General features: G+C 30.4%; 5 protein-coding genes across 5 annotated transcripts in view; 2 read left to right on the plus strand and 3 right to left on the minus strand.

Annotated features, from left to right (window-relative positions):
• Positions 1-85: 85 nt before the first annotated feature.
• On the minus strand, positions 86-2,796 carry LOC126834063 (telomere length and silencing protein 1 homolog). The gene is made up of 8 exons (XM_050565693.1): positions 2,778-2,796; positions 2,602-2,694; positions 2,433-2,531; positions 2,233-2,347; positions 1,774-1,922; positions 974-1,195; positions 513-646; positions 86-433 (listed from the first exon to the last, which is right to left on the minus strand). The coding sequence occupies exons 2-8, from the start codon at positions 2,688-2,690 to the stop codon at positions 261-263; spliced, it is 981 nt and encodes a 326-aa protein (XP_050421650.1). The 5' UTR covers positions 2,691-2,694; positions 2,778-2,796; the 3' UTR covers positions 86-260.
• Positions 2,797-2,982: 186 nt separating this feature from the next.
• On the plus strand, positions 2,983-10,114 carry LOC126834064 (E3 ubiquitin-protein ligase NRDP1). Its single transcript, XM_050565694.1, has 7 exons — positions 2,983-3,227; positions 3,357-3,499; positions 4,086-4,242; positions 4,599-4,730; positions 8,153-8,308; positions 8,367-8,637; positions 9,323-10,114. The coding sequence occupies exons 1-6, from the start codon at positions 3,138-3,140 to the stop codon at positions 8,634-8,636; spliced, it is 948 nt and encodes a 315-aa protein (XP_050421651.1). The 5' UTR covers positions 2,983-3,137; the 3' UTR covers position 8,637; positions 9,323-10,114.
• Positions 5,252-10,326, minus strand: LOC126834065 (protein arginine N-methyltransferase 5-like). The gene is made up of 2 exons (XM_050565695.1): positions 10,272-10,326; positions 5,252-6,378 (listed from the first exon to the last, which is right to left on the minus strand). The coding sequence occupies exons 1-2, from the start codon at positions 10,309-10,311 to the stop codon at positions 5,549-5,551; spliced, it is 870 nt and encodes a 289-aa protein (XP_050421652.1). The 5' UTR covers positions 10,312-10,326; the 3' UTR covers positions 5,252-5,548.
• Positions 10,327-10,557: 231 nt separating this feature from the next.
• LOC126834062 (protein GPR107) lies at positions 10,558-15,209 on the plus strand. The gene is made up of 13 exons (XM_050565692.1): positions 10,558-10,765; positions 11,303-11,413; positions 11,854-12,005; positions 12,484-12,575; positions 12,660-12,733; positions 12,835-12,939; positions 13,025-13,158; positions 13,221-13,370; positions 13,436-13,553; positions 13,635-13,765; positions 13,853-13,994; positions 14,268-14,425; positions 14,485-15,209. Exons 1-13 carry the CDS (start codon positions 10,673-10,675, stop codon positions 14,582-14,584), a joined length of 1,560 nt encoding a protein of 519 aa, XP_050421649.1. The 5' UTR covers positions 10,558-10,672; the 3' UTR covers positions 14,585-15,209.
• A 1,018-nt stretch (positions 15,210-16,227) lies between these two features.
• Positions 16,228-20,066, minus strand: part of LOC126834829 (protein dachsous) — a 92,733-nt gene continuing 88,894 nt past the window's right edge. The window contains exons 17-18 of the mRNA XM_050567017.1: positions 19,912-20,042; positions 16,228-19,821 (exon numbers count right to left, since the gene is read on the minus strand). Of these exons, the coding sequence (XP_050422974.1) occupies positions 17,301-19,821; positions 19,912-20,042 (2,652 nt within the window). The 3' untranslated portion in view covers positions 16,228-17,300. The remainder of the gene's footprint in view (positions 19,822-19,911; positions 20,043-20,066) is intronic.

Here is a 20,066-nt window from a genome sequence, read left to right on the forward strand (position 1 = left end):
AAAACCAAAATATCAACCTTTTCAATACTTTTATTACCTATTTTTTTATTTACTCAATTGACAAATTTACATTTAACACAATATTTTATCTGTGTAAATATATTTGATGAAGTGTATAAAATAATACAAATTGTATTACATGACCCACATAAATTGTACTAACAAGTAGTAAAGTGTTCAATTGAACTAAAATATCAAAATTAGGTATGTCAATACGGTAAAAAAATACAATTGTTATTATAAATTATAATATCAAAGTATCAATATCTTCGGAACTGTTTTTTAAACCGTTCGTAATGAAAATCATCTGTAGCATTATCTTTCTTTTTTCTTTTGTCACCATTATTCTCATGTGATTTATCTTGTGGTTTAGCAGGCAACAATGATTTGTCGTTCTTTTTTCCTGCAGGTCCAACAACGGGATCTATATTAACTGAAATAATAGGCAAATCATAGTGTTATTATTCTATATTATTATTTTTATATACAAATAAAAAGTTATTATTATTTACATCTGTTATGCTGAACGAAATTTACAGCCATATTAGTCGGTACAAAGTGTGATGGACCGTCATTTTTGTTGCGTCGATCTCGAATAAGTTTCATTTTAGCCTCTTCTGTGGCCTCAATGTTTTTTATTTTTGCGCTGGAAATTTTAGTGTGTAATTATCAATTTTTTTATTTATAATAATAATTTTTTTAAATGTTTATCTACTTAAAATAAAAATACTTATTGCTTTTGAAATTTCCATTTTCGAAGATTATACTAAAAATCTTTATAGGGCAAAAAAGGCATTTAATTGGGGATTTTTTAATTAAGTATACGTTTAAGTTATTAGAAAAAAATAACAATAACTCCTTAAATATATTTTTTTAAACTTAAGAGAGTTCCTGATAACACTAGAAGCAAAATGTAAACATTTTTTTAAAAATATGTTTAATCTTGAATTCAGCTAGATTAAAAAAATCTTACTCAATGCCTAGATCGACTTCAGGTATACCACTAAGCATCTGATTAGATAACATCTCTTCAGATCGATGTGTAGTTGAACTTCGTAAATGTAATGGAACCGCTTGCAAGGCTGCTAATTCTGGAGGACAATAATTTGATTTATTTGGACTGATATTATCCTCTTCATCTTTCTCTTTAATGCGACCAGTCCTTAATGCAACTTGTTCATCTATGTACTTCATCCTAAATGTAAAATTGATTTATTCTAAACTTAATAATTAAAATTTTTTTATTGTTATACTTCAATATTCCTTCATCATTATTGATAAATATTATTACAATTTATAAATACTATAGTCTATAATTCTTAAGAACTAATTTTTACTTTACTGTTTTATTGTAAAATTATTATCTTTACATATATGTAATTTGACATGGCGTTGGATGGCTGTCATTTGGCTTCAAATATAGAAAAAATATTTCCCTAATTTTTCCATATTTTTTATTCATTCCCTTAGTCTTCCTGTTTGCCCATCAAATGTATACTGTTCTTTTGTACTGCCCGCTGGCCCGCGCTGAGTGTATACATTTGATGTGTAAACAGGGAGTCCTAGAAAATGAAATTAAAATCTAAAAAAATTAAGAAAATTTTTTCCAATATTTGGAGCCGAAAGACGATCATCCAACACCATATCAAATTTAAGGACCACCCTAATATATATGTATAAAATTATAAAGAATATGAAATTATTAAAACTTGATTACGTTAATTAAAATTACCCTAAAAGCCCCTATGCTAGTAATTAATAATAATACTGTACATTTCATCGTCTTCATCTCGTTTATTTGTTTCTGCTGAAAACTGAGTACCTATCCCAACATCATAGGCATCTTCTACTTGAGTGACTTGTCCCGTTTTTAAAGCTGTCATATTAATTAAACCACCAGTTTTGACTTTGAATGGATCGGCCTAAATTTTTTTTGAAACATTAGGAACATGATTTTAATCACAGAATGGTTTATTAAGCAGTCCTTTCATGATCAAAAATATTGAAAAAATAGTTTGTGACTATCAATGTATCAATAATATTGGTACAGATTATTAATTTTAGAAGTTGTCATTATTGGCAATTACCAACTACAGCTAATTTTATTTATTTATGAATACTAAAAAATGAATTTTTTAACATTAAAGAACTTTATTTTTATTACAATTTAATAATAATCACAGAACTCATTCGTTTAAATAAAAATGTATCAACCAAATAAAAAATAATTACCATTAATTGTTCATCTTCTTGAGAAAGTTTTTCTCCCAAAGCAAGACTTATAATATTAACACCATTAGGTCGATCTCTTAGTTTTTGCATAGTTTTCATTTCATCAAGTTTAGCTCTAAAAAAATAACATGTATGTTACTATTAAATATTGGTATTTTATTATTTTAACATTAAAAAAAAAAGAAATTATAAAATTTTACAATATATTATCATCTTCATCAGGTTCGTCATTTGAAAGTTCTCTTCTTCTTAATGATCGGCCTTTTGATTTTTTTTTTAACGCAACATGAGATTTACACCTAAAATAATCAATTAAGAGGGTGAGTTTTTAATTGCATAAAAAATAAATTATCCAATACGATTACTAACAAATTAAAGTCGTTGACAGTGTTTTTATCAAATTGTTCACTATTGTGATCCGAAATATTTTGACTGGATTTATCCATAGAAGTATCCATTATCCTTAAATAAGCATAAAGTTTATGTTTATAGTTATAACCATAAAAATATTTCACATAAATATTTTTTTTTCATATTAGTTATACCTAAATTAACTTTTAAGTATAAAATATATTATTGTCATGATACTATTAATCTCGTTATATCAAAATACAGAATTTCAACAGTCAATTGTGTTTATATCACAGACCTTTTATAATATTATTACTTTATCGTTCATGAGAGAATAACAAATATTGATAATGACCATAAACTATGATGCATGATAACTGATAAGTGATAACAGTTTAAACTACGAGTTACGACAGATTTTTAATTTATCCCTAAAACTTACTTTGAATGTTTTCAGTTGTCGCGCATTTCCATTTTCTTGTTGCTCTTCAAGTTAAAATATTTAAAAATACATTTTATATTTATTAATATATTTTATTCTATTAACAGCTATAATGGGTTTTGAAATGAATCGGTTTGTCGGTGAAGTGGATGAAGAACTCCTTTGTCCAATATGCACTGGAGTGTTACAAGACCCAGTTCAAGTAAGCAACAATATTTCTAATTTATATCTTTATTTAATTTGTGAGATCTCACATCAAATTACTATAATGTAGTGTAAAGAAAATTAAGTCTTTGTAAGTTATAATGAAGTATTTAATTTTATAATATAGGCTCCAGCTTGTGAACACGCATTTTGTAAAGGTTGTATTCTTGAATGGCTCCTTAGGCAGTCAACATGTCCTGTAGACAGACTTTCAGTTAACGTTCTTCAATTAAGACCAGTACCACGAATTTTAAAAAACTTATTAAACAGGTCAGTTGTTAATTATTATAAAGTAGACCTATTTTATATTTTTAAAGGTATTTCATTTGTAGAGTTATAATACTTCCATTGATTACATATAATTTTAAATATAATTGAAAATGATCACATTATATAGATACTTATTATTTAAAAAATGTAACTGTATCTGTATATATATATACACATTGTTGTGACTTGATACATATAAGTTGTATAGATAAATTTATTTGTTAAGGCTTTGATAAGCAATGAAGTTTTTAAAAGTTTTGCCAAGGGGAGTGTTGACACTTAACGTTTATGTAAATTTTTACTGTGAATGTGTTTTCTATATTTTATAGGTTGTTATCTAATTAACCAACATTACAAAACCCAGGGAAAATTATGTGCTTCACTTTATTATAATTTGAACTATGTTAAAAGTGATACGTTATATATATTGTTTCCAAATTAACATTTTTTTTTTCTATTTCTAATTTACTCTTTGAGTAGCATCTATGTATTCTTAGGTCGCTCCTAAAAGTATTAATACTGCGTATTAAATTTTCAACATAATGTTTTATTGCTTTATTCATAAAAATGTGTGTATTTTGTTTAGACTTTATATTATTTGTGAAAATTCGAATTATGGATGCCAGAATGTAGTCAAATTGGATACATTGGAGTCACATTTATCAGAATGTGAATATAATCCTAAAAGACCATTTCCTTGTGAACAAGGATGCGGTTTAATTATACCAAAAGATGAACATAAGGTAAATATAATAATTGAGTTGTACACAAAATGGTTAATTTAAAAAACTTACAATACTTAGATTTAGAGGTAGGCAAATCAGTCTCAAAATATTATTGATAAAAGTATCAATGATGTTAGACTGATTTTTAGACATGTTAAAACAATTAAATTTTCAAAATAAATTGCCATTAGAAATATTATTTACTAGATCATGTTTACATACATTGAGTATATCATGTATTTATTAAGTACAAACCTGAAGTAAATAAATATCCAATAAACCTTGGAGTGGATGGCTATCTCTGACTAGACATTCAGGGCAGTTATTGTTTAGACAACTATGTAAAATATGTTAATATTTTTTGTTATTCTAAGGATCACAACTGTGTTAAAGAATTACGAGACTTAGTACAGAAGCAACAACAAAAAATTAACGATATGCAACAAGACATGGCCAATTATAAATATGATATCAGTGGAATTAAAGATGAAATGCGAGTTTTAAAGGTAAGTAAATGACTTTTTATATCATTGATTATGTTGATCTGATTTATATTTAATATTTTCCAATCAACATTTTTGTAAATTGTTAAAATTGCTATTTAAATAATGCCCAAATTTATGTGGCACATTCGTTTACCCTGTTGGTTACTACAATTAATTTGTGTCTGTCATCAATTCCAGGAATTTTAACAATGACATTATGTCCACCAAATTATTGTTTCAATTCTAACCATAAAAAATCATCAGACCTGGATAATCACCCTTCAGTGATTTTTATTTTTTTTAGTTGATTTTCATACACAATGTTTTCACAATTTTGTTATGGTGTTATCAATTGTATAGATGTTCATTTTTTTAAAACTACATTACATAGTTTCTCGAATCCAGTCGAATAACTACCTGTTGCGTGTAATAGTAGACTGGCTTTTGATTACATCACAAAAGAATTCATACCTGTTAGCGAGATTTTGAATTGTCACTATATTTACCAAAGCTTAATATAATACAAATTAACATCTTGGAAATTCAAAGTAATTAATTGTATTTAATTGTAAACATTATGTACACAAAACTAACTGAATCTAATATTTAACTTAATTAAATTTTATTTAAATATTATCTTAGCAAAAATCTAAGTGTACAAAGTATTTTTTTATTATTACCTATTTTTAATTTTTAGGCTTTTCAATAACTTGTCCTTAATCAGTTAGTGAATTATTATATTTTGAAATAATAATTTTAACAAACTTAAATTATATTTTAACAAATTTAATTACAATTTTTTTTTATTAAACAAAATACACAATTTATTTATTATATGTTTAATGTAAGTGCATAGAATAGGAACGTGCATTTGGATTGTGTACTGGAACGGCATAAGGTTCTGATACGCTCCATTCATACCAAACTTTAGAAACATCACTGAGTCTCCAAAAGTGAGCTCTCAACCGCTCACCTTTCTTTAATGTAACACTGTTTTTGATTGGTATATAGGCAGGATACCAACTAAACATTCCTTTACTAAATGTTGTGGGTTCAATACTGATATTAATATTTTTGTATAAAATTGCTTCAAAGTATCCAGCAAATCCATGTAAAACACAATCTTGTGGAATATCAAATGTTAAAGAAGCATACCTATCATTATTCGTTTCTAAATCATTTCTAGGATGTTTAAAAGTGAAAACTGGTTTTGCTGGCGCTATTATATACATGTTACGCATATTCACTACGTATAATTGTTCTGTATTATTATGTCGGTTGTCCAATGGTCCAGCGTTTTTAAACATCTTCATATTACTAAATAATGTTTGAGATTGAAGTGGACTTATGTAAGATGTATATGAAGATGGTATGCAAATACCATCTTCTTTAAGTATGTGTTGTGCTCCATCTAAACATTCTGGAGATAGTTCATTGTCGCCGAAAGAACCCAAAAGCTCAGAAACTAAAATATCACATTTGCGATCAAATTTCCAAGTTCTCATATCAGCTCCAATAATAGTTACTAAATTATGCCAATAATTATCGTTATTATAATTCAAGACATGCAATGCATTTTCATTCTTCTCAACAGCATAAAGTTTAACGGGAACTTTTGAATTTTCAGACGCCTTTAAGCTAGCAAACACCAAAGGACCACGACCGGCACCTACAACACAAATTACGAGTTCTTTATTACTATCTGAACCTTTATCAATCAGTGCCTGAGTTATAGCTTTTTCATATTGTTGATATTTTATTGGATCTTGTTCAAAAACAGCATATACATTGTTATCCAAGTCGTTGATTAATGGTTGTAAAGGAACTTGTAGCAAATTTTCATATCCATATGAATAGCTGTAAAGTCTTTCTGATTTGTCATTGTCATGTATATAAGTCAAATATTCAAAATAGGGACCCATGTTTTGACTAGAATCACCGCTTATGAATACACAAGCATCAAGATCAAATAGTCTGTTAATAAACAGTTGATGTGGGCGTGAAAGTACAGGGTAACCAGCATCATTAGTTAAAAATAAAGAGGTATTTAAAATTACTGATTTAATTGGTTCACCTAACCAACGATCCAACTCTTGTTCGTCCGGTAAATCAGTACTGAGCTCTAAAGCTAAATATACAGATTTATGGTAATCACAAGCAGCACTAAATGAAGACCATAATTTCCATGTATCGACCGATTTACAGACCATAGGAACTCGCACAAATAAATTTATAAACATATGATCTTGTAATGCAACATTAACCAAACGAGCCAAATTTGGTATCCAACCGCTTAATGGTAGATTAAACATAATTCCAGATACATTTAAATAGGACGCATATGATACTTCTTGTTTAAATAATTGTGCATTTTGTTCCCTTACACTTTTGTCTGCTATATCCACGTCAATGTCGTTTGATAACTTTATAACTACTCTGTTCCACGTTTCTCCTTGTAAAATGACATCTGCCCTCGATATTAATTCTGATCTATCTAAAACCTTTGGATTGTTCACATCGGGTTTTAGTTTTGTATTAATTAGCGGAATGCATCCGTATGTATAGCCCCAATCTGTTAACTGTTGTATACATGTTACCAAGTCTGGTGCTAAGGAAAAGTCAAATCCTAGTTTTATTGCTTTCTTTGACATAATGTTTGTTTCTGATTAATTTATAATTTAATGTAGTTAAACGGTTAAAATATATTTATTTTTATTACACCGATCGTCAATCATTAAAAAATGTAGAATGTCGCACTATATTATAGTCAATTCACAGTTTACATTAATCACAACACGTTAGTCGTTAATTGTTATTGTTACTTACCCCGTGGTCAGTCGTTCTGCCGACAGACTACGGAGTATTATATTATCACTTATCTATAACCACGAATTATGGTTTATATTACCTTAAATTCGTGTCTAAAACTTATTGTTATCACATATAAAACAGTGCATCCCTGTGTTGAATATTATACCATGTTAAAAGTATGTAGATATATAGTCAATTTGGGTTTTTTTGTTCTACATCAAATATTTTGTTAGTATTTGCTAAAAGTAATAAGTTAGTATTTTATAAAAGTAAAAATACACTATCTATGGTAAATGGTGATCAAAAAATATTGTTACAGTATTTTTTTATTTATCAATTAATTGTTATAAGATCCATTATTATATAATATCAAAAATAGTTTTTGTATGTTAAAAATATTATTTAGAGGAATTTTTAAAAACCAAATTGTAGCTTATTTATTTTATGTAAGCCTATTAAAAGTAGATTATGATATATTAATATTATAATGTCTAGCCAATATCCAGTTATGACACAATACTTATTGAGTCATTAGTGTTGAAAGAGCAAGCAGGCTGTAAAGTCATTTTTATCCATCCACACTTACTTGGTATTGTTCTTCAAATAAATTACCAAATTAACATTGTTTATAGGGTTATGTTAGAGCATTACGCGTTTGCAATCCAAGTGTAAGAGCAGTAGCTGATGAGCTGGAGAGAGATGAAATTGAACGTTGGTCAAATTCCTTACCAAGAGCAAGAGTTACACGTTGGGGTGGAATGATATCTACACCTGATGAATACCTTCAAGTAATTTTTGTAAAAAATAAATTATTCAAAAATACAATTAACCTTATTCCATTTACAGAACACCATTAAGCAAGCGTTGATTGAAAGTGGGTGTCCATCTCATATTTTGGAAGATCTCGTTAAGAATTGTCATGAACGTAACTGGCCTTCTGGTCTATCTTCACTGGAAACACGTCAGCACAATAGGAGACATTATGACGATTATAATTGTAAACGTATTCCAGGAAAACAAGCTGTAATTGTGTTACCTTGTGATAATACAATGGTCACTGATGACATGATGGCTGAGCCAGGACTTATAATGATTTTTGCTCATGGAATTGAATGAAGTTTGTGTATTACATTAATTTAGACATTAATTTAATGTAGGTCATGTATTACATTCCCCCCCTCAATTCTATTTATACACTTTAGTGTTCAGAATGTATCTAAATTACTTGTTAGTAATAATCTGGCGATTAATATGCTCTCAACTCTTAGATCTCAAATAATATATATAATTAATACTATTTACATTCACTTTTTTTATGAAACAACTATCAAGATAAATATACTGGAAATTAGACAAAACATTTTATTTTTTATTTAAAACAATACATTTAATCAGTGTTACTTTAAGTTAAACAGTTTAATGTTATATTTGTTGTTATAATGTGTGCAAATATTATGGACCTAATAGCATTATTTATAATAAGCTGGAATATGATAAAAACTAATGATTAGAAGAAGGTTAAAGGTTACATGTTTTATTATTTAAATTGTAGATAATGAATCGTTGGAGTAATTTTTATAATCAAGTAAAACATTACGCTTCATTTTTCATTACCGTTTATTGTATTGTGAACTAGAGATATTATACTATACGAATATTTTAAGTGTGTGTTTAGTATTTGCAATCAATTAAAATATTATGTTAATGATAATGTTGTTAAAAATTACAAACATAGTCATAATTACAAATTGGGTTATAACTGTAATTTTTTTAATGCCTTATCCGTTGTCTATTCATGCAAGTTCTAACTTCAATACAAGTGATATATCAACGATGAAACTTGATGATATTATGAATATTCCAAATCAAGATTTTAGTATTATTCAGCCACCTCCATTTAAGAATAAAAAACTGTGCGGAAGAGGTTTTCAGCTTGACCAAAGGAATAAATGCCGTCAAGTATTTACATAGTTGTTAAATTACATATTCACAAGAATGTTAGTTTTAATCATTTTCATGTAAACTACTATTTTTTTTTTTTTAATATACTAACTTGTAAGCTGATTAACTATAATTAAGTTATTTATGTATGTGGATACAGTTTAATTTCATACAAATATTGTTATTTTATGAATAGAATATTGCATAACCAAAATACTTATTTTCTATTATGTATGGTTTTGGAAATGTATGCATTTTTGTATAAAGTTTATATAAATTGTAATTTGTTGGTCAAAAATCAAATTTAATATTACAATTATCCTAAAATGTATAAATTTGTAATACATGTATATAATTTGTTATTTTAGTAATTTATGCATTTGCCCCATTTTATAGATAAACTATTCTGTGGTACGTACTATTATATGAAGAGGTCTGGTCATAAAGGTATACACTGTGTATACCACTCATCAGTCGCCTCCCACTTTCTTATGTATGGGTGCACTAGACAAATTGTACCCGCTGTTAAGACTACACCTCGATTATTTGATCAACATAATACAATAAAATTTGTATCTTGTAAATTACTTATTACATTGAACAATTAAACAATTGAAATGTTGTTATCGAACAATTGTTGTCATTGAACAATAAACACCATATTATATATATATATATATATATATATATATATATATATATATATATTTTTAGTATATTAGTTACTTATTTATTTATCACTTCTAAAGATTTAATCTATTCTGTGGTTGTATCCTATATTTTATTTATCCAGTAATTTTGTTGATTTACCATTTTTAGCTTGCCCTATAGGGTATGTTATTGGTAACATTTCTTATCCTTCAAAGAGTTTACGTATATAGCGAACTTTATAAATGTCTATAATTCTGAGATTTGAGTAACAAAGTATTAAGTGTCATTTCAATGATTAATATTAACGTTTCATAACTTGGTAATTTATAATAATATTATCTATTTAAATTATTGGTAAATATTGTGCATAATTTTTAAAAGGACACACTGTAAAAATGGTCATGTGCGGAGAGGAGTATTTATTATCACAGTTATAGTAAAATACCATTTTCCATTTATCTTTTTTTGAGTACGTTTTGTAATTTCGTTTTTCACAAGATGTTCTTTCAGTATTTAAACTTAACTCATTTTGATGTTTGAAGTTATATATTTATGTTGAAATGATGGCCTATTTAAAAGTTTTGACGTATGGAATAGTAATTTGTATTTTAAGTAATGAAGTTAAAGGGAGAATACATACATTAGAAATAAAGGTAAGTGTCGGTGTATTTATGTACAAATTTGTCTAATTTAAATGAATTAATCGCTAAATACAAATAGGAAGAATGTCGAAGATTTTACAAAAATCACTAAATTGCACCAACTAATTGAGTATCAATAAATATATACTGTAATATAATAATTGTGACTCATTATCTCAGCATAAAGTGTACTGTTTTTAATATTATTATATAATTTAAAATTGTTGGTAATACAAGAGCTTCTTATTTATAAAAAAAACATGTTTGTAATATTTACAGTAAATTATTGTATAAATGGCTCATGTTTATGACTTTAAACCCCTTTATGTACCTTGTGTTCTATAATATTTCTTAAAATGATTGTAAAAATGTATAATATTATAATAACTATACTTATTATATATTATTATTATTATTATAACTAATCCTTTAATACATATTTTTTTAAAGTACTGGCATCAACGACCATTAGCTTAAAACCTTGACATGTGCCCTTCTGTACTGAGCGATTCAACTAAAAAAATCACATTTTCTATTATTTGTTTTTAGGATGATGATCGTCGTTATATAACTTTAACTACATTTGGATTTTACCAAGGCGGTTTATTAAATGTTAATATCAAGGATTTCTATTTGTTACCTGAAAATGTGGCTGAAGTGGTTTGTACAATATAAAACTTAACCAATATTTAGCTCACTGAAAAAAAGGCAACTCATCTTTATGCATTTATAAAGTTATATCATTATAGTTTATTATATAGTCTAGAGGCGGAGGGATGCACAGTGGTGACGAGTTTTTGTTAACTGAGCGGTATAATCTTAGACTGAATAGACTATAGGCAATAACGATTAGAATTAAATTTAATGGATAAAATTATTATGTCTTATCATACAAATGTACCTACATGATTAAAGATAGTTAAAAAATGTGTCTAATAGCACTGGATTATAATTATAGACAACGTGTAATATACACAAATAACTGTATGTTAAACCATATTTAGTAACCTTAAAGGTCACTACTCTCCGTAAGAAAAAATAATGTTCTGTATGGATAATTATTATTATGTTATTTTATCTTATTTTATTATGTTGTTTAGCATGGTTTGCTGCTTGAAAGATCCATCTTTGATGAAGGGAATCCATATATTGACTATCAACAAGATTTTTGTCCAATTGGCTCTCCAAATTTGTTTGAAATGCGTGCAAATTCAGACTTAGCAACTTTTAAGTTTGATTTTTCCAAAAAAATGTAAGTTTTATCATTGATTTTAAAATACACAGATAAGCAGTGCTATAGATATGCACATTAAAGGCGATCGCTTTTATGTGAGTCTCCTGCCATCACTAATTACCCTTGTCATATTTTATTGACAGGCGGATAACGGTAAAATCTCGTATTGACTGCGGAAAACATGTATAAAATCAGTTTCCATTAATGACCCTGTTCATATTTTATACATATATATTAGCATTTAGCGTATATATTTTATGTATAAAATATAGCATTGCCTACCAGTTAAAAATATTTAAAACATTGTATGTCTGTATGCATAGAGTCTTCTAAATTCTAATGCAAACCGGATAACAGCTTTAATTAACAATTATAAAACTACATATTTGGTGTATAATAGTTACTTATTAACTGAAAGAAATTTATAATTATTGATATTGTAAAACATGGTATTGCGTATTATGACTAATAGTATAATTTAATTATATAATTCTAGCGTATCTTTAAGTTGTTCGCCATCAATGGACCCATTTTATTTATTTCCTGATATAGATGCGTTTAAAGTTGAACAACAAAATGGTTTTCTAAGTATGTATTTATGTTTTAGTTAAACTTTTTTTTATTAAGAAATTCGATTAATATTGTTATTATTTGATGAATATTTTATTGTAGACACTAATACAAAGTGTATGAATAAAACACTGCCTATATTAAATAGTAATCAACCAGATTCATACAATATAAGTGTAAGTCATTTTATTTCTTAATGATAAAAATAATATAAGCTATATTAATTATTCTTATTTAACACGAATAAAACAATGTAATTCATTTTAATTCATAATAGTTTGTGGTTTATATCCATTCAAAATCAAATGAAGGCTTGTATAACTTGTATTATCACAACTGTCCAAATTATGCAATTACTTCTAAATCAAGGCGAAGCTTTACGGTATGAATAATAATTGTCTTTCTTTTTTTTTTTTTATATATAAATGACAAATTTGTATTTTTGATAACTGTTAATGTTCCCACAGGTCAGTATCAGTGAAAGTAATAATGGCAATTATTTATCTGCTGGTGACATGCCATTGCCATCATTATACTTTAGCATGTCAATTATTTTCTTAATAACTGGTATTGTTTGGGTTTATACATTGTATAAAAGCAAGTCAGTATGCTTCTACTTTGAAAACATTTTTTTTGTATTTTTAATGCAATATTTTGTTTTAGTTATCCTGTATATAAAATTCACTATTTGATGGCTTTGTTAGTGTTCTTGAAAGCAGCTACTTTGTTCTTCCATGGAGTGAATTTTCACTTTATACAAATTAAAGGTCAACATATTGCAACATGGGCTGTTGTATACTATACAATTCACTTGTATGTGCACATTAAATTATTTTCCAGTTTATAATTAAAACTTAATTTGTAATTTAATTTTATAGATTAAAAGGATCAGTTCTATTTATAACAATTGTATTAATTGGTACTGGATGGACTTTTATAAAACATGTGTTGTCAGATAAAGATAAAAACATATTTATGATTGTTATACCCTTACAAGTATTTTTTTTTCTTTTTGAAATAAAAATATATTAAGTATTAACAAATAAATTACCTAACTTTCTATTTTATATTTTATAGGTACTTGCCAACGTAGCTGAAGTAATTATTCAAGAATCTGAAGAAGGTGATGTTCAACATAATGCATGGTTGGACTTATTTTTATTGGTTGATTTTATGTGTTGTGCAGCTATACTTTTTCCTATTTTATGGTAATCATAAAAAAAAATATATACATATATGGTTACTTAAAACATAAATGAATTTATTTACGTTTCGGTTATATTAATTGGTTTTAGGTCCATCCGTCATTTACAAGAAGCATCTCAAACAGATGGAAAAGCAGCAATAAATCTTCGCAAACTTAAGTTATTTCAACAGTTTTATGTGATGCTCGTTTCTTATATATACTTTACTCGGATATTAATATATATGTTAAGGGTAAGTTACCATTTAAATACAAAATATAAAGGGCAACTGCTGCCTCCTCTAAGGTGAAGGTTTCTTGACAAAGTAGTTATTCCAGGACCGTTCATAAAGCCTGTTGTTGACGAGTAAAATGGTGGTTTCTTTTAATTAGTCAATTTTCGCACTGTTAATGGGGTCGCTCGCGACTGAGTGTCAACTCAGTGTCATATACTAATAATAATAAACACCATCAACTAACATATCATATCAACTATTGTTAACACAATTATTTTAAATTTTATTCAGATGACCGTTCCTTTTCAACTGCAATGGTTGAATGAATTTTCTAAAGAATCTGCAACATTTATATTCTTTGTAATGACAGGGTATAAATTCCGACCAACACTTGCTAATCCATATTTTCAAGTAGCATCTGATGTCGACGATGACGATACAGATATTGTGTAAGTAGTAAGTGTTACCATTAAAAATTGAAAATACATTTTATTTTCTGTTATTTCAGCATTAGTCATTTTGGTTCAGGAGTAAGTAATCGTACCAAAAAAAAATCTGCTAAAGGAGAAATCCCTGAAGACGAGATAATGCTAGTTGAGACGTCATAATAGGAAAATTCTTTCTGTGATACTAAGACTGATTCAACTGATTTATCACTCCTTAAGTCTTAAATATGTATATTTATATTAATATAGTATAAAACAATTTACACTTTTATAAATTTGACATGAATTGCACAAATATTGTTAATTGTTTTAATAAGTCGATATGGAGTTATAACAAATGAAAAACTACTATGTAAATTGCTTTAACTAGAATGTGTAATTACTATTTTTTAAATTTTGTTTATTGTATAATAATAACATAATGTTATGCTTGCTCCTCAGGGGCTACTCTTTATTTGATATAATTTAGAAACGATAATAAATTATATTTATAATTATTATAATAATTGAAAACTTGTCTATGTATTATAATAGGATTCGTATGATCTGCAATATTTTAATTGCATAAAAAGACAAATAATATACTTTTGAGTATGTTTTGTTAGTTCTTCATAAACAGAATAACAAATCCTTAATATGATATATTTTAACCACTTCCTTTGTACTCTTTAAACAATAAGAAGATAATGTTATTGTATTTGAAAATGATATTGATGTGCAGTACAGAGTGTATTAACAATGTATGGTGCTTGATTAAGTTTTTAATTAAAACAAAAATTTGAAATAACATTTTGTTTTTTTTAAATTTGTATGAACCTTTATTGAATATTATGGCTTTATGATATTTTATAGGTGTGTATATTAAATAAAAATTTAGTGTTTAAATTCTAAAATAAATCCAATGATGGAAGTTATGATGGGAATAGAACGAGAGTTACAGATATCGGATGGATTTGGGTTTATAAGAAATAAGTTATAAGAGTGATCAGTTAAATTTTAATTTAGTGATATGTTTAAAATAATATTTTATAGAATAATTTTTTTTTTACCGAATTTGTTTTACAATATCAAATGTTATAAATAGGTACCCATACAACATAATATACTTGCCGTGGAAGCCGTATGAACGGAAAAAAAATGGTTAAAATATTATGTTACATTAAGTAAAATACAACCTCAAAAATTGTTTAAAAAAATGTCTGCTTTTATTTATTACTTTTTTTTTTGGGCGCGATTGTTTGAGAGTACTACAAAAGAGCTAATTATTAAGGGACAAAGGATAGGAAATTTTTAACAAAAATTGATCTAGTAGCCATTCGCTGATTAATTTTAAGGTGAACAAATGTTGTGATTAATTCTAGTTATAAAATGTTTGAAGTCTAAAGTTATTCATCATTGAGTTATGGCGAAAGTTTGATAAAAAGATATACATTTTTCTTCCATCATACCGATCGCTTCGATGATGCGATTTTGACATTTAAAATAACTCAAAAATTCAGCCAACAATGTTTTATAAAAAGAAAAGCATCTTTGGCTGTTCTCTCCGGCAAAAATTGGTTTAAACCACCGTGCGTAAGACATAAGAAATTGCGAATTCCTACATGGTCAGCGATCATTTTACCACACTTAACACTATCAGCATATGTACCCGCTGAATACCAATGTATTTTGTTTATATCTCTGCATAGAAAAAAGGACTAGGTAGTGAAGGTACAAAACATTTGATATAAATATAGCTTTATAAATTAGTTGGGTAAAACAGAGTATTAAGGTACTATTTAGAATTAGGGATAAAACGAATAAAATCAGTATTGACTTTTGTTTATTTAATCTTTTTGATGTTCATATAAAAATTATAAAAGGAAAACATTCAGTTTATATTTATACAAACATAGTTAACATTAAACATATTATTAGACCGGCGAGTGAATTGGTAATTTGCAAATTCACACGTATACAATTTACACGGACGGTAAAATTAGTTACAATTTTATGTATCTATGGCGTACATCTTAGCTTTAATGATATATTTTAAAATCGGCAAGTGAAAAACAAACAAGTCATGAAATCTCACAGTCTTAACATAATGGCAAAAATAAATAATATGGACAACGCTAAAGTATAACTACACTATACAAAATATATTCACGGTTGAACTCTACAACGATCCAAAATGGAGTTGCAAATGCATAGGAAAAAATGTGGCTCTCGTGGCGAATCAAACAGTTTTTGTTGAATAATAACTACTATACAGTCTTTATTACATCATTCACATTACAATATACAATAACACGATTAGTTAGTGTAGTGGTTTTAAGTCATTCACACAATATTAATATCTTTGAACAGAGAAAAGTGAGCAAACACGACATTGCACATAATATACTTAAAAACTATCCATATATAATTTAATTTGATTTTTAACCATGGCATTTGTCAGCTTAATAGCAGTCGGCGATATAACAATTATTACTAGTACACCGATTGGTTGGCAAGATTCTTAGAATTTATTTTCTTAATATTCAGTACGTATGTAAAATATTATCTAAATAAATAATTTATTAAAACAAAAATGTACAATTATCACAAATGTCTATAATTTACTTAACGAGAGTAATTATATTTGATTTTAAAACCTTCTTTTCGAGTCTTTCGTAAAAACATTAGTTACAAATTAAACTAGGTTATATTATACAAATAAATCTACTTTATTACATGGTAAATTGAGATTTTAATGACGATGAAGTTCCACAAACTGTTCTTCGATAGGTTTGAAAAACGATTTTGTTAAAGAGACGTTAAAGGATATTGAGCTGTCGGTCGGTTTCCGCGACTGAGTTGGCGTTTCCTCTTCTCTTTTAGTTTGCCGCTGTCATCTTCATATTCTCAGTTCGGTCTCGGTGGTTTGATGCCTCTGTCGAGGAATGGGGTGAGACGCGGACGCATTCGAGTGTAGAGGTGACATCGACGGCGACCGGTTGGCCAGCGGCGATAAAGACGGCGAAAACGACGGCGACATAGCCACAGACTGACTAAACCCGGGATTGGATTCGTGGCTAATGGGTGACCGGGGCACCAGTAGCATGGGCGTCTGGTGGTGATGAGACGACGAGGTGGACTGTCTAGACGACAGCGCCCTTGGCGCCATGCTTGTGAGAAGGGGCGGCGGCGGAGGTGGCGCGTTACCGCTTTTAGCCGACTGATTAGGAACCATTTTTTTGCTTTTGCTATTAGAAGCCGCACTATTGGAACTCTTTACGGAGTTGGCGTCGTCCTTTAGCCGAGCGATTTCGTTGAACACGTGTGCTAGCGGCTGGTACTGCGGACCCCAATCCAACAGGTAGTCCCAGTTGTAACTGCCGGTCAACTCCTCTTCGCTGTGCACGATCGAGCTCAGCGAGCCAACCATGGAAGGCTGAGGCGGCGGTACTTTGCCGGAAGAATAAACTGCCGATTTGCTGTCTTCTTCGCCGCCGCCGCCACCGCCACCTCGCTCACTGCCCACGTCGCTAAGCTTGGCATAAATCATGTTGGTTATGTCACCGTCGGCCGCCTCGTCTTCGTCGTACATGTCGATGTTTTCCATCGGCCTGCGTCTCGACGACAACCGGTTTTCTTCAGGTAAGTGCGGGGGCACCGCTTGAGCATCGACGATTCCCAGACGGGCCAAATACTCTTGAGTGTTTCGGGCCGTCACTTCGGATAGGTTGTCCGCGTTTTGCCGCTCGTTGATCATGCGGATTTCCTCGTCTTCCACATCGTCTTCGGCGGAACCCCGGCCGCTGGATCCAGACTTCTCAGATCCGGACAGATCGGATGTAGTCGCCGCTCCTGAATTAGTGCTGCTGTGGTTTCGGTACGTGGGTATCTCGTCGTACTTGGGTGGTGCGAATTGGCCAACTTGCGCGTTGCTTACTCCCCGTATGGGAATCGTGTCGAACGCGCCCGGGTCAACGTACGTGTTGTCCGTGCGTTGATGACCGCTGAGTTCGGGTTTATTTATGTTTCGGTGTTGTTTGTTTTTCAAATGGAAGTAGAACATTATGCCACCTAAGAGAAGGACGATCAACATGACGACGGACAAAATGCCGATGATCCAGTCGACGACACTCGAAGAGGATCCAGTGTTCTGTCCATTCGAACTACTGGCCATGTTCAAACCAGGCTGAGCCAGCGGATCGAACGATATCTCCACGACGCTCACGTTAGTCAACGAACCCTGTTTACCCGAGCTCGCCGTCACCACGAGACTTATGTCTTGGGTCGCATCGAAATTACCGTCGATTTTCTTTTTGACGATTATGGCGCCGGTGGTGCGATTCACTTTGAAATACGAATTTTGAGTAGTCAAATGGTACACTACCCGGCCTTCAGGGCCTTTGTCTCTGTCTGTCGCCGACACGTGACCGACGATGTACTCCACTGGCAGGTCGAACGTGTTTATCATAAACTTGAACGTCCGCTCGATGAATTGTGGCGCGAATTCGTCCTTTCCTTCGATTTCGATTTTCACTCGAACCCGGGTGGTCTTTCCCGCCGCATCGCTCGCCACTATAGTGAACGTGTACCTGCTCCTAGCCTCGTAATCGAACACGGCATTGGTAGTTACCAGACCAGAGGACGAGTCGACTTTGAACATTTTCCACGAGTCTTCGGCTCCCGAATAGGCGGCCGACGAGGCAATAGAGTAGTTGAGTTGTCCGTAGTATCCGCGGTCCGCGTCTGTGGCTTTTGCCGTAAACACTAAAGCGCCCACCGGTTCGTTTTCACCCACAAACTCCAAGTACTCGGAGACGGGGAACTTCGGAGCGTTATCGTTGACGTCTTCCAGCCTGATTTTGAGAACGGCTAGCGAGAATAGAGGGTAGTCAGGTGACTTACCTCCGTCCTGAGCTTTGATCACCAAACTGTGCTCCGTAACGTCGACGTCGTAATCTAAATTGGTTTTTACGAATACTTCGCCGGTATTTCTGTCGACGTTGAAATAATCTTTGCCATTGCCTGACGTTATTTCGTAGAATATATCGGATTTCGGAGGCGAGTCTAGGTCTTTGGCCGTTAACTTTGCAATCGAATGTCCGACGGGTGTATTTTCCGGGACGGTAACACTATAATCGGAGCTAACAAACCGTGGAGCATTATCGTTAGAGTCGTCCACTATCACGTGAACGTAAACGTAAGTGGTGTTGATGCGATCGCTGATCCGCAGTGAATATATGTCCCGACTCTCGCGATCCAAAGGTTTCTTTACTATGAGTTCTCCAGTCGGGCTGATCAAGTCGAAGTGGTCATCTTCGTCTCCGTCGACCACGTTGAACTGCATCGAGTCGTCTACCGAATAGCCGGGTAAAAGTTTTAAAAACGGTTCTCCTAGACGGATGCTCTCCCGTATAGATACTCTGTGAAAATATAACATAAAAACGACATTAAATATACAACTGCAAGTCAAGCGTATGTCAGCAGATTTATAAAGGGAATAAACGGCTAACCTGTACTCGTTTTGTGCAAATTTCACAACACTTGAATGCATCACGTCGTTTATGTTAGCTCGAACAGCAATGACGGTAGATCGATGTGGGGTTCCTTGGTCGGTAGCTTTAACCAGTAGGTCGACAAATCCCTGTGATACGACGGTCATTAAAAT

Source organism: Adelges cooleyi, unplaced genomic scaffold (genome assembly GCF_023614345.1).
Source record: "Adelges cooleyi isolate 19-005CV unplaced genomic scaffold, UGA_ACOO_1.1 ACOO_flye_CR_arks_rails_tigmint_CR_PRNA_21, whole genome shotgun sequence".
Classification (NCBI taxonomy): Eukaryota; Metazoa; Arthropoda; class Insecta; order Hemiptera; family Adelgidae; genus Adelges; species Adelges cooleyi.